General features: G+C 36.1%; 1 protein-coding gene across 4 annotated transcripts in view; it reads left to right on the top strand.

Moving 5' to 3' along the window:
• Positions 1–16113, top strand: part of STRN (striatin) — a 62715-nt gene extending 46602 nt beyond the window's left edge. For 2 of the 4 annotated variants that reach the window (XM_035563413.2, XM_035563398.2), the window contains 9 exons: positions 413–549; positions 4736–4911; positions 5894–5941; positions 6632–6753; positions 7606–7773; positions 10013–10153; positions 12455–12562; positions 13828–13914; positions 14000–16113. In XM_035563413.2, the coding sequence (XP_035419306.1) occupies positions 413–549; positions 4736–4911; positions 5894–5941; positions 6632–6753; positions 7606–7773; positions 10013–10153; positions 12455–12562; positions 13828–13914; positions 14000–14169 (1157 nt within the window). In that variant the 3' untranslated portion in view covers positions 14170–16113. The remainder of the gene's footprint in view (positions 1–412; positions 550–4735; positions 4912–5893; positions 5942–6631; positions 6754–7605; positions 7774–10012; positions 10154–12454; positions 12563–13827; positions 13915–13999) is intronic. The other 2 variants (XM_035563421.2, XM_035563408.2) reach the window with 1 other exon arrangement.
• Positions 16114–18692: the final 2579 nt, after the last annotated feature.

The raw sequence follows: 18692 nt of genomic DNA, 5'->3' as shown, positions 1-18692 counted from the left end.
AAGAAGGAAGTCCAGCTGCTCCCACCAGCTCTTCTTGGGTACTTTTTTTCTGCTTCTACAGGTCCTGTTTGCATATTTTATAGGGGAGCTGGGGAAGGGCCTGAGCTTTTCTGTGTTACTTTGCATTATATATGGGCGAATGGTAGCGTACTCTTCCCTCCTGTGGCTAGTTACACTTACTGTCTTGAGTAATGCACACCCTAGAGTGTTCAGAGGATACCATTAATTGGTAAGTACAATGATACTCTTTAGAAGTCTATTTTTTATGGATCCTTTTATGTCTTTTTACACTAAACTACTTGAGAGATGTTTAGTATTTCAGAAGTGGCAAATATGCTTTTATAAATCAACATTGTGTAAACCCATGCTTCATGGTGTTTTTTTTGTTGTTGTTGTTTGTTTTCTCTTGCAGTGGAAGCTTTAACATTCCCTCCTTCTTCAGGGAAATCTTTCATTATGGGAACAGATGAAGCCCTTGAAAATGAACTGGGTCTTGGAGAACTGGCAGGCCTCACGGTAGCCAATGAGGCAGATTCGCTGACTTACGATGTAAGTGGTTATTAATGGTGAGGCCATATCTATATGCAGTTTTGGGTCCCTCCACTTCAAGAGGACTGTGGAGAAATTGGAGGGTCTCCAGTGCAATGTGACTAATGAAGAAATGTTGAGGGAACTGGTCTTGTTTAGTTTGATGTAGAGGAGGCTAAGGGGTGCTCTAATAGCAGCCCTACAGGTGTTGGAAGGATGCTTACAAGGATGATAGAGCCAAGCTTCTTGGTAATGTCAGGTGTTAAAACAAGAGGAAACAGTAAAAAATTATGGCATGAGGGATTCAGATTAGACATAAGGGAAAAAATATTTGCCCAGAGAAACTGTGGAATCTCCATCCTTGAAGATGGTTAATGCTTGGCTAGGGAGAGATATTGCTGACCTTATCTGGTGTGGACAGTAGTCTCTTCTCAAATGGGAAGCTGCACCAGAGACTTTTAGCAGGTCACTGTGGCCAGCACTTCTGTGTCTGTGCGTGTAACATATGGCTTCCTCTTCTTTCAGTTTGTATCAAAAATCTCTCTTATAAATGCTTTTTTGAACTTTTTTTTGGTGTATATTTATGATTTCTTGAAAAGATGCTTATTACTTTTAATCATCATCTTTGTGATTTATCAACTTTAAATTAGTATTTAGGTTGCATTGCCCAGCTCTCTCAAGGTTGAGTGGTTATAGATAAAACTTTTGAGTCTTGCATGTTGGGAAGGAAGCATGCCTTCAGTAAATCTGACTATTCAGTAATCACCATGTGGGATTTTACTGTCACAAATAAAATCTGAGATTTCAGAAATAACCTTCAGGTTCTTAGTTTGAAGCTCTACCCTTGCATGCACTTATAGAGCAATACATTGCATAGTTAATAAAAGTTTACATGTTTTGAGAGTGACACTGTAGAGACATGCTCTACTACTAAAGCAAGTTTCTGAGCATGTGACTCTGAATCATCCGGACTGCAATGAAATAGAACATCTCTACTAAGACTTTGTATCTTAGCATCATCTCCTAACTTGTTCTCAGATCTTAAGTTTTTTGTTAAAGTTTCATAACTTTGTCTACAAAAAGATGGTAAGATGATTTACAGATCACATTTTTTTCTAGTTAATCTGAAAACTTAGATGCTGATTTTCTTTAAGTTCAGAGGACACGACACATCTAAACCATCTGTAGAGGAGCTTAATGCTTTCAGTGGCTGACTTCATTGTTCAGGTGTCTGTATAAACTGTAGTGTTTGTGTCTCCATACCTTGAACTAAGAGCTTTTATTTACAGAATCTATCATTCTTTGTCTACCCACATCCCATCCTGCATGGTTGGGAGTGTTAACTTCTGTTTGTTCACTTGTTAAATCCTATGTTAAGTCTAGTGATCAGGATTCGTAGTTGTGCTTGCCTTACCCCTTATCTTTTCCAGTGCTGACAATAAAGGAAAAAAAAGTGTTTGTGAAGCTTTTTGCTCTTGTCGCCGTACTCTTTATTGAAACAAAATGAATGATTAGTTTTTCCCTTTCAAGCTTCCTTGAAAGCTTAGCTTACAAATAATATAATCTGCTTTTATTTTGGACTACGTATATACCTGCCAAATGGGAATCAAGTAGGATTTAGTAGGATTAGTAGAAATTTAGTAGTTTTTTTGAGTGTCGGTTTTATATCACAAAGAGAATGAAGTTGGAAGTTTTTGCGTGGATCATTCTTTAAATTCATTTTCTCTCAAGAGCTGCAGACAGGTTCCTGTTTTCAGGCCCTTTCTTTTCAGTGTCATTTTTACTGGATTCCTTTCTTACAAAACATGGCAGTATTATGCTACTTCATATTATGGTTTAGGTTTTTCAAATGTTGCTTTGGTTGGCAGTAAATTAAAGAATGGTTTTAAATTAGTAATGTAGGTTATTAATTTATTACTTAAAAGAGAAGACTTTCCTTTTTGGGATAACAAGGTGAAATTTCCCAGATTACTAACTAGTACTATCTTAACTAACCAGTACTGTTTATCTTTTTTTTTCCCTTAAATATTGCATATTGTTGTCTTAACAAATGTTTACTTCAGTTGGTTCTTATTTATTTTCTTTTTAGTTTCCAGGTAGATTAAGAAGCTTCATAAAATTGTAACAGACTGAGCACTGTACCTAAAAGTATCTAAGCTACAAAATTATTACGCATAATATACTGGCAATAACACATTATATTCTGACTCAGAGGTTTGGGACGTCTGCAGTAGGCACTTGCTTGTTTGCCTTTAACTTTGAGCATCAGAATTGTCCATAATCCTAAGTGCATACCATAGCTATTTCAGGATTTTTCAAGTTATCTGTATACATTATACAGTTAGACACAGCTGTTACAGTTACAAGTAAAACCAAATCAGGAGCTAATTTTGGGGTCGAACCTCCCCCCCCCCAAGATCTGTTTTTCAAATCTCAGTTTGCCTCACTGTTGTATTTTAGGGGGGAGAGAGAAAAGGAGGCTAGCTGCCTTGCCAGTAACCCAGCTTCTTGCAGCTCTTGCAAGTCTCCTTAGTGAAGAGGAGTGTTGGTGGGGTGGCCAAACAGGCTGGGGTCTGTCTCCACCTCTGCTGCTGGTCCGCTGGCTGGGATTGCCCTCCATCTCCTTCCCAGTTTTTAAGCTAATCATCTTGCACTCTTTTGGAAGAGCATCTTTGAATGAATGAGAAACAAATCGGGAATACTATTCTGTCAGAACTGGCATGTCTTGTTAGGTGACTGAGGTGTCTGTGTGGCTTTGACAGATACGACACAGGACCCGTGCTTCTGGTACGGCAGCTGGAGGTCAGATTCCGTTCCCTCCATCACCTAAATAGGTGCTAGATGCCTGTCTTTAGGCAACCGAATTCCACTCTGGACGTCTGTGAATACTCTGTGTGTTGCACCCTTTTTGCTGAGACTTTCTTGGCCAGTCTCCAGAAAATCTGACAGAGCTAACTTTGCAGTCCTGCCCCATCCTTGCTCCGGCTCCAGCATTTGTCTGTTCCCTCTGAGCCAACTGAACTCCGTAGACTGGCAAAGAAACTGAGCTGTCTCACTGAGCCGACAGTGCATAATTACAAAGAAACGTGATGAAACCAAACCTGCTGTTTGCTGTGCCTCCTTTCTCATTGTTTAAAATCTATGGAACCTCATAAGTGAAGCATAGTTTTATTAATAAAGCCAGATGTAAAAAAGGCACTTTTGTTTTAAACCTTTTTTGTGTGTGTTCTTTGACATTCTCAAAATGTCTCTTGATAGTCGTCTCTTTCTTGGAGTTAATGAAACTAAATTATTTGGGATTATCCATAGCTTTTATTGTAATGAAATCATCAATATCTGAGTCATAGTTGTTTATGTCAATGTTTTATTAATGGACCGTTTCCAGTGGTTATGGCAAGGTAAATTTAATTATGGCAGTATTGATTGAAGAAATCATAAAAGTCCATTTGGCATTTTACATCATTTGTTCGGAGGAGCAGTGTTGAGTAGCTGTTATTTTTTTAAAGGGCTTTCTTTTTGGATCTGGTGGCATTTGTTCCTCAGTAATTGTCTGTGTATATGATAGCTGAGTGCTTGCCAGTTGTATACTTAGTATGTAGCTGAGGTTTTTTGTTGTTTGTTTTCGTTGGTTTTCTTTCCTCCTCTGGCACAGTTTACTTGTCTGGCATTATCAGAAGCTTGTGTTGCCTTAGATGAGTAAGTTTGGTGTTCTTTTCTGCACTGCAAAGACATTTCTACGTTTCCATTAGATCTTTGCTTTAGAGATGCTATGTTGATGGTACTCCCAATATTTAGGGACCACAGCCTGCTTGATTCAAGCCCAGTGTTAATGAATGAGCCAGTACATATAGATCAACTTTCAAATACTAAATCAAGTTTACAGAAGTATCAGTCAGAAAAGTACTTTTCAGCTTTTAAATCATGTAACTTAATAGATGTGGAGTATTTCAGTTGGTCGGAGTGCATTGCTGCAGAGGTGTACTCGTTGCCTTTGTGGAATACATCTACCTTCATACTCATTTTAAGTAGTCTAATCAGTTTTAAATAGACTGTTGCTCAAGAACAGGTTGTTATGAAAAATAGGCGAGGTAATTTGACAACTGAAAATGCCAAACTAAAGTTCTGATTTCCTTTCCTTATGCCTTCCAGATTAATTGTGAATTTGCCTTTTTTTCTTTTTTTTTTTTTTTTTAATTGTGATTATTAGATAGCAAACAATAAGGATGCATTGAGAAAGACTTGGAACCCCAAATTCACATTAAGAAGCCACTTTGATGGAATAAGAGGTCTGGCTTTTCATCCAGTTGAACCAGTGTTAATAACAGCTTCAGAGGACCATACATTAAAAATGTGGAATTTACAAAAAACAGCCCCAGCAAAAAAGTAAGATTTTTTGTTTTGTTCCATTAAAACATTTTTATTTATATAAATGGAGCTTCATCTGGGAGTTAACGGGATTTTTTTCTTCAATTTAAGAACAGGAAAACAAGCTCTTAGAGAATTATGGAGATTTTTAAAGAGCACCAGAAGAAATCTACACATGTTCATTGATGCATTTTATTTTTGAAAATGAAAACCATTCACATTTTTTATATTTTCTGTGTAGATATCATTGCAAATTAATTTACTAGTGAAGATATTTGGATGCAGCCTTGTTAGTGTGCTTGCATCTGTATATAAATACACACGTGTACACTATATAAGCTTATATAGACACACACATATAAATGCATATATCTATGTACAGAATTAGGCATTGATGGAGTTGTTGCTAGGTTTGCTTGTACAGTGTCTCTTTCATGTTGCTGTGGCCATGAGGAAACAAGCAAATTCTTAGCAGGGCTAACATATTGAGGGAGTAGTACATGATACCTTTCAGGAAGATTAGGCAAAGCCTCTGGTCTTCCTGAAGTCTGTGATGACATAACCCCTGATTGGTAAAGACCTGAGCAGTAGTTAAAGTGATTTGTAACTGTGTTACAGCTTTGGTATAAAAGCAAAGTGTCATAAACCTCTTTCATCAGGTAGGGAGTGGGAACACTTAATGATATATTCCAACTGATACTGATAACCCTCCACTCCTTTCCTCCTATTGATGCACCTGCTGGTTTGATTGCTGTGTGAGAGATCTTGAACTCTCAATCTTGCAAGTCTTTAAATAAACAAATAAACAAAAATCCTATCATATTTTGAAAGAATGCAAATAATTACTAGATATAGAAAAAAATCATGTTAGGAGAAGGAGTTTTGGGGGAGACTTCAAAAGAGGTAGCACTGATTTTAAGAATTTAGCACTTTTGGCAGATTTTTGTAAAGCATTGTGTAAGGTTGTACACATGTTAACATTTTCTTGTACCTCATTTAGGAGTGCTTCTCTTGATGTAGAGCCAATATATACCTTCAGAGCACATAAGTGAGTATTTGCTAAGAACATTATCGTATTTTCAGAAATAGAATACTTTTAAACAGAGACAGAATTTTTTAAAATTTCTACCATGTCAACTACTAGTGTTTCTACTAGTGCTTCTATTAGTGCTTTCATGTAGTGCTTCTAGTTCCCATGTTATGTAAAACACCTGCATATGTTCATTTCCTTTCTGCATAGATCTTTTTTGTCTGACACTAAGTACAGCATAGTTTTTTAAGGAAAACCGTAACAATTATACAGTTCAAATTCAACTAAGTTTTCTTTTCATCATTGTATCTCCTGACGTTTTGTTGGATATGTGCATATGTAGAATGAAGTTGTTCCCAGTGAATTAAAATCTACCGAATCATTTTCATGAAGAAGCCTGTAATTTTTTAAAAGGAAAAAAGTTACTTACGTGAAATAACAAAGCCTATAGTTTTAAAGTGTAAGACATTTCATATTTCATGTTCATAATGACTAAATTGTTCTGACTGTAGTTATGTTACCAAATATTGTGGAGGTTTTCTTGTGGGAAGTGTTGTAGCATATGATCTGAGAATGCAGAATTTCTGTTGCAAGCAGTGCAGCAAATTTATTGCATTTTTTGTGGAAATTTGAGGATTTGATTGACATTGTTCATCACTTAATGAAAATGTTAATAGTCAACTTGTTGGGGGTTGGGGTTTGTTCCAGTGGACCAGTGCTTTGTGTGGTGATGAGCAGTAACGGTGAACAGTGTTACAGTGGGGGAACTGATGGCCTCATCCATGGCTGGAATACAACCAACCCAAACATCGACCCCTATGATTCTTACGGTATGTTGTTGTCAGGCACACCAACAAATGATACATCTAGTGACATTAATGTTATGTGGCTAAAATAGTATAATAGGTAGGTAGAAATACTTCTTGGCAAATTTAAAAGAGAAAATTGAATGTTGGCTTCAATTAGTTTAAGTGAATTCTTGTTTTAATACTGATATTCATTAATAAGAAGGTGAAACATGTCATTTTCATAAAAGTGCTTTGGTCTCTTCACAATTTTGACAAACAGCTGGGTTGAAAAAGTATAAGGTTAAACCAAATACTCGGCAAGTGCAGGAAATGTGTATTTTAATGTTCTTTTCTTTGACAAATCTCTGTGCAGTTGAGATAAAAAGAGGTTGTATAGTCTGAGACCAAAGCTGTTAATGTTTTCTGTGAACTGATAAAAAGACCTAGTTCAGTAAGGTTTACCAGATCTGAATGGGTCTCAGCCTTGTGTCTGGGTTTTAAAACATTCTTCACTTCTCAAAGCTTCAGATATGCTTGGCCTCGAAGTTGTATTTTGGAAAAAAAAAAAAAAGATGAATATGCCATTAATGGCTGCTTGAGAGAGAATTATGAAACAAAGGTCTGTTTTCCAAACTTTGATACTGTTCTTTCTGCTTAAACTTTGATTTATTCCATTAGCTACAAACCAAATACTATGTATGCTGATGAAATTAAAGCATCTTCATCCCAGAATAATTGAGACTATTATGTTGGTATGACCTGGTTGTGTTTTTTTTTTGTTTTGTTTTATGGACTAGCTTGTTGAGGCTGGTCCATAAGCGCACAGACCAAGATACAAATATTGACTTAATGCAATCTTTGTTCTGAAATGTTTTGTTTGTCTTTTGTTCACAGATCCTTCTGTTCTAAGAGGTGCTTTTGTAGGCCACACAGATGCAGTGTGGGGTCTGGTTTACAGTGGCACACACCAGCGTTTGCTGTCCTGTTCAGCAGACGGCACTATACGTTTATGGAAAACTACAGAAATTGCTCCAGCTCTCAATATATTTAATGATAATCAAGGTACAGAAAAGTGTCCTAACTTAAAGTTCATTACCACTATTCAGAATGCCATAATTTTGGCTATTGAGTAGAAATCCTTCCTGTTTGTTTACTGGATTTTTTGTCTTACTGAGTGTTTTTGTGGGGTAGTAAATTTGAGTCTCTTCTCCTTTGACAGCAGCTAATATGGATACCTACACACAGGGGGATGCACACATTTAAAAATTACTGCAGCTTATCTGCTGATGTTACTAGGTCCATGGAGTATAATGCACCTCCTCCATAACTGATATTCAGACTGAGCTTCCATTAGGCCTTTGCTTCTGGTTTGTCCAGAATAAAAATCCCTTATCGCCAGAGCAATTTGGAACAGTCAGTGCTTAGGCTCAGGGCAGTGTCCTAGTACCTTTATAGGTGAGGTTCCTTGTGCCACTGACAAGGAAATAGAATTGCCAGATTGCAATTGATTTTCTAGTTTGTGCATTAAATAAAAAGCAATAATCTAGTCAACCTAAGTGCTGCTTATTGAAAAAAATTAGTCCTTAGGATTTAGTTGCTAAAATACGATGCACAGACCAAAATCCTGTTCTTTAGAGCCTAACTTCTTGGAGTTGCTGTTTCAGTAAATGCTCTAGAAGGAGTCACTTGACATTGTCTTAAGAACCATCTTACACCTAATGGTTCTAAAGGTAATCCACAAACCAAGGCAGTTCTTTGGTTCTTCCGAAAAACTTCAAGGCAAAATAAACTTTTGCAGAACTGAACAGACTTTCTGAATTATGTTGTAAAGCTGACCAGATCTGTCATTATTTGTTAGTTTCTATAGACTGAGCAAAATAGAAACATTTCATGCAGTTCAGTTCTGGCAAAGCTATGTTTCCAGAAGTCTGCAGGGTTCTGTCAGAATCGTAACTGCTTTGCTTCCAGCTTGCCTACCTCTCTACTTTGAAGATTTCCTAGAAGATTTTTTTTTTTAATTTGAAATTATTAAATTAACGAGGGGCAAATGGGAGAGAATAGTCTTGACTCACAGAGTTAATTATGGTTTTTTATATTCTAAACTGTGAATTAAAACTCAGACATGAAATTCAAAGGTTCTTCTTTGAAACAGAATTTTGCCTATGGCTTATTAAAAACTTGAACAAACTCTCTGAAATATTCAGCAGTCATCTCTCAAATCCTTTAGATTAACCATTGTGGGCTTACCAGGAAGCTGCAGGTAAGCAGGCATTGCAGTGATAGAAAAGGTCACATCAAAACAGTACAGTTTTCATCTTCATAACAGTCTTTTCTGGCTTTACTGTGGTATCTGTAGTTACTTAACATTTCTGAGCACACAGCGCATGCAAGTAAGATGTTTCTCCCGTGAGCCTTGAGAGAGGTGATGATACTCCTGCATTATCTGGTATCAATGGACATCAGGTCACTTAACTTGGGTATCTCACTCTATACCTCTTTTCCTTCTCCTGACATCTGTTGGAACTGATGCTGTTCTTTCACATAGTTGGTAGAGACCAGTATGTTTGAGGAGAGAAATTTTAAAGCTTATTTCTTATATCCAAGATCTGCTCATCTGACCTTCTGTCATGCTTAGGTAGCCACGGTGTGAAGACATCAGGTGTGTGTGTGTGTGTGTGTATATATATACATATATATACATATATATATATATATATGTATATATATAGCATAATAGGCACAACGGAAAAAGTTTTGTGATATGAGCTGAAAAATGTATTTATGTAACTTCCCATGCTGTTAGTGTCAGCATATAAAATTTAGATCTGGAAAGCTTTTTTTTTTTTTTTTTTTTAAGTCTCTGAAGTTGTCCAGGGTAATAACAACTTGAAATTGTCTGTCTTGTAAATGATTTTACCACTTTGATATTATGTCCTTAAACTGGAGGTTTGGTTGAAAATTTGTCTTAGAGTTAAAGGAAGAAAAAGGATGGGGGGAGAGAGGGGGGGGGCGCGGGCAGGGAGTGAAGGTTCTTACTGCCAGTAGATTTCTGTCTAGCCCCAGTTCCAGACAGAGCATCTTAGTAAAGAATATTGTTCATATGCATACCAGAAAAATAGGGTTAAAGAAGTGATCATTCAGGGCAATCTGTTTAGATTGATATATAGTGTAGTTTTAAAAATGTAACATTTCCTTTCATAATCATGACCCTTTAAATGTCAAAGTGCTTAGTGTTCTTTTCGTGTTTTTTTTTTTTTTAAGAGTTGAATCTTACAAAAATAATCTCTACATTATTTTCTAGAAATGGGAATCCCTTCATCAGTAGATCTCGTGAGCAGTGACCCAAGCCTCATGGTAGCATCATTTAACACTGGACACACTAGCATTTTTAACATGGAGACACGACAACGAATTCTTACCTTGGAGTCTGGAGTAGATACTAGTATGTATCAAAAAAAAAATATTGCTTAAGATCAGATCAGATGGTATTAACGGTCTTTTCAGTGTTTCCAAGCAATTAGTCAGATAACTTATGATACATTATTATTTGTCAGATAACAAGTTATGATCATTTAAAACATGAATTATGTTAAACGCTGTGTTTTAAGGTGTAGTAATAAATTGTTATTACTATACCTGAGCACGTGGGCATTTCAGTAGCAGAAGAGTGAATATAATTTTAAAAGAAGGTAGAAGAAACACCTGCAGACACCCTAAATTATCCTTCAAGGAATAGTGACAGAATGAAAAGCATAGATTTCCCAGGCTTCTTTAATAGAGCCCAGTGATATTTTCAGCTTCAGGATTTTCTGTTTTCTCTTTAGTCCAAAATTGCAAGACAGAGGTAATATCAGGCAAATCTAAAGTTGAATTTATTAAAAATTTGGGAGCGTGTGGGGGACTTCCTATATATTTTTCATCAGAGCTGTCACTTTTCTAAGTTTTATATAAACTTCCGACTCATTTGCAGTTGGTCTTTGAAGTTTTCTCCATCGGAGATGAACAGAACTCCAGTGAAAGAGTATTCACAAAGTCCTACATAATGCTTTGGATTATGGCAGTGGCCAATATCAGATGCTCTGGAGGAAACTGTAATTAGCCTGCTATCTATAAGTTATTTTATCCTGGCATTAGGAAAAGGACCAGAATGAGCTGAAGCCTGAAGTTTCATATTCAGGCCAAAATGGTAAACTGATACAACATAAATGTTCAGTCCTTCTTAAAATTTTGATAACTTTTTTCACCTAAAAGTTTTATGTCAGTGAATTCTACTGTCCAATTATATTTTTATAAGCGAGTAAGCCCTTCTTGTTAGCTTTGCTTGTCTGTTTTAAAAGTAGTTGAACAACTCTGTCATTCTATAACAGGGAACAGAATATCCCATCTCCCTTCTTTGCGTTATTACTTTTTTTTGTAGTCCAGTATCTTTTGTTTGTCTGAAAAAAATAGTCCTGAATCACCTATCTGTATTGAGTGGAAGTTTTCTTCTTGCCATTTCTTTTCACTTCCTCCTCATTACTGTTATTTAGGAATATTCCTTTTTAAAAAGGAAGACCATGGTATAACCAGCAGTCTCTGTTTAGTGTTTTTAGTTACATTACAGTACTATAAAACTTAGGTATATTAAAAAAAAAAAAAAAAAAAAAAAAACCACAACCTTATACAAGAACTAGGCAAGAGGAGAATGAATCACCTGAAATGCCCTACCACCACCACGTAGGGACCCCGTTTGGCATTTTAAAACTGAGGAAAACTGGCTGTGATGCAGCCTCATGCTTTTAGTACTTCTAGGGGTGTTTACTAATAAGAATGTTTTTGGCTCAGTTAACACTTTTGATAATTCTTAAGTGTCCTATGGACGCTGACACATTTTGTAGGTTCAGATCCTATAGTGGTCTTTTATTTTGTTTGTTTGTAAGATTTTGATTAGCTGATCTGAGTGTTCTTGGCAGCAGGTTAACTGGATACAGTCAACTCCTCCATGAAAAAACATAACTCTGTTGTGTTAATTTGTGGAGTGGCTGTGTTTTGCCTGGTAGTCTGTCCCTCTTTAAGACCACTCTTACAGTAGTCTGTGTGTCACATCAGTGCCTAGGTTTCTAATCAAAAAACGAACTACCAAAATATCTTTCTTTCCTATAATTTCCTAGTTTCTGTGTGTGTGTGTGTATAAATATGAAATAATGATGTTTCAAGATTCTTGAATGCTAGGAACATGACTCATGAATAGCTGAGTATGCTTTTCTTCAATGAGAATTTTAGTCAGTGTGTATCAAATGATGGTAGATGGTTATTGTTCTGTGATTGTGAGAGCAAGGGATCCTGTTTGCTTTGAAACATATAGCGTATCATGTTATTTTTTCCTGTACTGCCTGTATGCTATGGAAAAAGTTTAGCTGGACAAGAGGAGGAATGTGGAGGTGGGGAATGCAAAAATTGTATTTTCATTCATTTCTTGGTTCCCTGTTCTTACCTGATGCACCCATCTAAAACTGTAGCAAAAAATTAGACCGTACCTATTTGTATTTACACTCATTTGTAAGGTTAGTTTATGCCTCTGTGTGTGCGTAATTTGGAAAGTATTTTAGAGTAAAACAGGTTATGTAAGGTTTTCAGTTGTTTCCATCACATTAGGGAAAAATTGTATTGCAGATAAGATTGATTACATATTTGTTTCTTAGTAGCAATCTTTCAAAGCACTTAGCAATTTACACGTGTTGATACGTATGATTTTTTTTCTTAGCAGTCAGCTCCTCCTGTCAGATAAATAGAGTCATCAGTCATCCAACTCTTCCGATTAGTATCACGGCTCACGAAGACAGACACATCAAATTCTATGACAACAATACAGGTATGCATATTTTTGGCAGGACTTAGTCATAGTAGTTGTAGGACATAACAAAAATTTCATTATGATTAATATTATTCAAACAAATGCTGAGGGATACGAAGAATTGAATATTCTCTGAAAAAGAAATTGTCTTTTCATTGGTAGAGCCCCAAAATTGCCAGTCTATATAAAAATGTGTTGGGTAATTAGCATGAAAGGAAGCTTCTTTTTAGTTTGCATGTCCTTATGTTCGTTGTGTGTGTCTGAATTATTTTGATTTGAGGGCAGGAAGCTTGGGCACTTCCTTAGTTCTTTAAAGACTTCTGCTTGATGGATTGGAGGTAGAAGTTCCCTTGCAGGGCATCATTCTCAATTTGATATACTGTATTTCTCCATATCTCTTCTGCAGAAACAGCTGGACACTTACAGTGTGTTTTCTAATTTGTGGTGAGAGTTGCACTAAGATGTGTAATTAAAAATGCTGTGATTTTAAAGGAATTTTTGGTAGGAATAGTAGTATTAAATTGTTATTCTTACTGTGAATCTTGTGAATTGTTATTCTGACTGTGATAATCTTCAGCCCGTGACTTCTCTGTTTCCAGGTCACACTGCCCTAAAAGTTAAAGTGAGATCTTTCAATATTTTTGTTGATTTTAAGTTAGCTACTCCCCCCATGTGTGTTAAATAAGAAGAGGTCAAAGCACCCAAGGGAAGCTGAGAAAAAAGCTGAAAATAGATTATTTGTTCAATTATATAGTTCTGTAATTTATAGTAGAGGAAACACTGAGTTTTTCATATTATTTTTTATTTTCAGCAGCTTAAAAAATACATTTGACCCATGATTTCTTATTTTTCACATCAAATCATTACTATAACTATAATAAGCTGTAATAGAACATTAATTCTCTCTGGTTTGATTAAAATTATCCCATATTCTTATTTAGTTTATTTCACTGTTTATCACTATATTCAGTCCCTGTCCTCCTTCCAAGTCAAAATCTTACTGCTGGACTCACTTAAGTCACCTCATGTGCAGATATTTAATGTGCACAGCGATTGTAGCATCAAGGTGGTTTTGCCCACACAAAACGAAGGGCTAACAAAGTTTGTGGTATTGGTTCTGCATCTTTCCTGAGACTGTAAACATTAAAAGAATGGCGGCTTCGTATTTTTTCCTGATTCAATCATGGGAGAAAATTAATGTATTATTAAACAGACTGTGTTTAAGCAGTGAATACAGGTATCAGTGAATTGCAGAAAAATAACCTAAATCTTTTCTTTCAAAGGAAAACTGATCCACTCCATGGTAGCTCACTTAGATGCGGTTACAAGTTTAGCTGTTGATCCTAATGGCTTGTACTTGATGTCCGGCAGTAAGTACATGAAATTTCATTTTCCTTTTCTCACAGTGGTGGCAAACATGAGAATTATAAAGAAAACCCTTTCCCCTTTCTTTAGGTCATGACTGTTCAATTCGCTTATGGAATCTTGAAAGCAAGACCTGCATCCAAGAATTCACTGCTCATCGCAAAAAATTTGATGAGTCCATTCATGATGTGGCATTCCACCCATCCAAATGTTATATTGCCAGTGCAGGAGCAGATGCCCTGGCAAAAGTGTTTGTATGACAGAGAGCTTCCATTTCAACTCTAGCTTTGTATATATTTAACCAGCTGCACAAAAGAGAAGAGGCGGGCATGAATCTTATTATCCTGCCCTATAATTCAGAGAATGTTTGTAAGTGTTTAGTTTTTGCAGGGTGCTGTTTTCTAAATTGAAGTTTGTTCTGGTTTCTGTGAGCTCAGCTGGTGCTGAGAGCTTGGAAACTCTCAGTTTCAAATAGTTCAAAAAAAAAAAAAAGGCGCTTTTATTTCAGAGGGTGTGAATTTTCGTCCAGGCAGGCCTTGGGTGAAACTAGGTCTATGTATTCTCTATTAATAAAATGGAGTACTGGAAAGAAGGGGTTTAATTGCTTCAGGGAGAGGGAAAAGAGGGAAACTTTCTGGGATGCTTCTCACTGAGGAATCATGATGTACTTAAAAATCAAATCACCTGGAAAAAGTGTCCGTTCACATGCTCATTACCGTGTCTTGTGAGAGGCACTTTGTCATCCCTTTGGTATTACTAAGCAGATTGTCTTCAGAGAGCGGTAGCTGATGCTTAATCTCAGCCACCTGGCTGCTAGCTTAAGATAAATGTGGTTAAAGGAAAGCAAGTTACTAACATAAATTGAAATACAGTAAAGTTTTATTAAATCTTCTGTGTTATACAGCAAATATTTAGTTTGCAAAAAAATTTATATAATTTTTTTAAAGACTGCATTAGTGTGTGGCTAGAAGCTGAGCCTTTAGTCCCAATTAACAACAGACTGAAGCAGTCTGTGTATACTGTAGTAGCAGATTAACTTATTCAGATTTATAATGCTGTTTATTCTTGGAGATCTGGACAAGAAATTATCATAAGACTTCCCAAAGAAACTCTTTTACAATATAACTATCAAATGTTCATCTCCTTCTGTTCCTGCTTAAAAAAAAACAGGTATCGTTCTGGGCATTGTGGTACCATGAAATGTTTAATTACTTTTGAGGATTAAACCTATGCCTGCTGCTTTGTGTGAGTCCTGCTAGTGTAATAGTTGCCTACACAAAGTCAGTCTGAAAGATTCTGCCACTTCTAGAGGTATTTCCGTACTTCAGCATTTGTGGAACTTCTCAACGTGTCCACTTCACTGGGTGTATTATGCCATTAATTAGGTTACCTGAAAATTGAGTGCTTTTTAAAGTTACTCAACGGATGTGCTTCTCTGTTGATACAAGTCGCAAATAACTTTTAAAACAATATTTTGGTGATTTAATCCATTCTTAAAGGAAAGTGAGTGGATTCTTTTCCATGTCATCCTGAGAGTTTTTACTACTCTTCAGTCTGAAGCTGGCATTTTCCTCAGAAGGAAAGGCAGAATTGATGCTGGAGATTATTTCTGGTGCAGATGTGAGTAGGAAAGAGCCCAATCCATGCAACTCTTTCATATACCAGCCTGAGGTTAAGACTGGAAACTGATAAAAATCTTTACCTTTAAACTGACACTTTTTAAGAAGGAATCATTGAAAGATACCAACATAGGGTTTGACCATGTTGTTTTTAGTGTGATATTTGGAGATGGGACCACATTTGAAGCTGAACTCAGAGTTTAGATTAACTGTATTATTTAGAATAAAAGATTGACCTGTGCTGTTTGAGCCTGCAACACATTACTGCTAAAATATCCTGGAATACCTTTTGTTGCTCAGAATATTCAGATATGTCACTTCATGATATTGATATGCAATATATTTCCATAGATAAGATTAGAACTTTTACCGTGAAACAGATGACTACAATAGTAAATCAGATTATTTAGTTTTTATAAAGTGTGTTGGTTGTGATGAAAAGGGGGAAACTTGGCTGCAAACCTGAGCGTTCAACTTTGTGCGAGTTCTGTGTACTTGACTCATATTCTTTCAGTGTCATTATTTTATTTCTTTTTGGAGAGGAAATTACAAAGATTTATTTGAAAAATTCTAAAAGCTATGTATATTATATATGTGTATATATATTGTAAACATGTATTAAATGTCTAGTAAGGGAAGACTCCATGGGTGCATTTTAATGTTTTAGTATTAAGAGTTCTCTTGAGTTTGTGTATACAGAGGATAATGGCGTGAGTATGAAATGAATGTTGTGCTTTTGCTTCCACAATACAATATGTAGTTAGAGTTGTTTAAATTGCTGTACATAAAACTAATAGGCCAGCATGCTTGTTTTTAAAAACTGTCATTCTGATTACAATTGGAATGTAAGAAGTGGCTGTTCAAATGTGAATTGAAAGATGTTTCCCTCTCACTATTGAGCTCTTGCTCAAACTGAAAAGTGTTTTTTTTAAAGCTGGCAATAGCTAGAGGATGAGGTGCCTTTAAAAAAACAAAACAAAACAAATGTAGCCTTACAAAGAGGTTGTGGAGTATATATATTTTTGTGCTGGTCTTCATAATTGATGTCAATGTCTTTTTACTGTACTTGGTCACGTACTTGTAGGACTGCGGGGTATTGTGCATGAGCCTGCCAGATCTTCTGAACATCATCATAGGAGTTAGGGATGAAAAAATTATTTAGGTTATCTAGTTCATCTGTTTGCTAAAGCAGGATTGTAGACTTGTGCATTTTAATGTTGTCTTGGCCAGTGAGGTTTTGTATATGTTCTAAACGATTAGGATTCCTTTGGAAGATTATTTCAATGATTGCTTCTCACTGACAGGAGGAATTATGTGATGTTTAGTAGTTCTTTTTGTAACGTCATGCCAGTATTCCAAGCCATGTTTTGTGCCATTTTAAATATTTCTAATCACTTTTGTAATTTGGAACCTGCAGGTATGCAGTAGTTTCTAGCTGTATATTTCCATTTCTTTCCACTTTCTTCAAGCTATTTTTCAGTCTGCTCTTTTTATACAACTCTTCTTTTGTTTTCAGCTTTTTAGCTCATTTCTCCATGTCTTGGTGCCCACGACACCATTGCATATGCAATGAGTTGTTGGACTTAGTCTGAAGGTGATCTGGTAAATGTGGTTTGTCCGTGTCCTCCCCCCCAGCCTGAAACACGATGCATTTGTGTAGGAAGTCCAAACTTCTTGGTCTGGTGTCTCACAAACCTGAATCTTAGTGCTGACAAAATAAGATTTTTTATATATATAACTAAGCGTTGCTGCTTCTCATGTTTCTCCCTCACTTTCAGTATGTCTTTATGATTCTTTTACAGCTAGATACTTAACTTCTGTTTCACGATTAACCTGTTTTTGTAAGCTTTGAACTTCTGATTTCTGAGTGCACTATTTTTTTTTTTCATTTTACGTGCAGCTCTTTCTGTTTCAATATAATTGGTAACTTGGATGAATGTGATACGTGCATCTAAAGATGTAAATGAGACTGGACCTAATGCTTATTCTTGAAAAAAGCATTTTTGTGCAACTCTCTATATTGCATTTTACCATTATGTTTTTTCCTGTATGCAGTCTACATGGTACATTTTTTTAATGGTTAACTCATAGAATTTTCTAGTGCATATTAGCCTGTGCTACTGATTTTGGTTTCACTAACTAATTTAATGGGAGAATTTGCAATTCTTTCATACACTGAAAATTGTTCCACTAGGTTTTTTAAGTCCTATAATTTTTATTTAGCATTTACTTCACTGTGCTGTATGCTTTCACATATTTGATTTGGTTACCAAAACTCTTGCACAAAATGATTTGGAATAGCCTGGAAGAAGCTCTAGATATAATTCTACTGTGGAATACATTTTCCTCACTCCTATAAAATCCTTGTGCTTGCTTTTTATTGTGCCTCAATGACAAAAGTGTTTTGACACACCAAGTAAAAGATTCAGTTTACTAGTTACAAGAAAATCACCTGATGATTATTTTCAGATCTCATTCATCTTTATTTTGATTTAAAAACAAACGAACAAAACAAAGCTTCTTTACCAAGAAGTCTGGACATCTACATGCTATATAGTGTGGGTTATTTTCTAGTCTGAATTCAAATAACTTTATTTTATAGCAGTCCCATACGTGATGTGTTCGAGTAAAAGTGTGATGTTCACCATACAGCTTTGTGATTGGGCTGTGCAGCACCATTTTGCAGCTGTGAATTTAAATTAAACAGGAGCTTGTCCTTCTGAATAAATGTGAAACAGATAAAGGACTTAGTTACACCACCTTTTGTAGTACACCTGTTTGTTAAAACATAAGGACGGAGGTGAGGGAAGGGGACGCATCTGAAATCAGTGTCATTTTGGGGAACAGAACTTTCTGTAAACTGATGTGTCAGATCAGCAGTGTTTCGCTGTCAGAAGTGTTAGTCCATCCCACAGGAAACAAGAAATTAAAAAGCAGGCATAACCATCTGATAAGCAAGTTTTCTGAATGCCTCTCAAAATGTGTGTTTGAAAGCGTTTTCAGACTGTGGTTTGGCAGCGTCTTTCCAGACTATTCTGGGGAGCCTACTTGACTGTGAAGCATTTAATACAAATTATATCTAGTAAATCTAGTAAAACCTGGTGAAGTAGGCTGAGTTATGGAAGAAAATGCAGTTACTGTGTTTGTGCCTGTACAAGACTGCT

Source organism: Cygnus atratus, chromosome 3 (assembly GCF_013377495.2).
Source record: "Cygnus atratus isolate AKBS03 ecotype Queensland, Australia chromosome 3, CAtr_DNAZoo_HiC_assembly, whole genome shotgun sequence".
NCBI classification, from domain to species: Eukaryota; Metazoa; Chordata; class Aves; order Anseriformes; family Anatidae; genus Cygnus; species Cygnus atratus.
The sequence above is the reverse complement of the archived record's forward strand: the minus strand, read 5'-3'. Positions and strand labels throughout refer to the sequence as shown.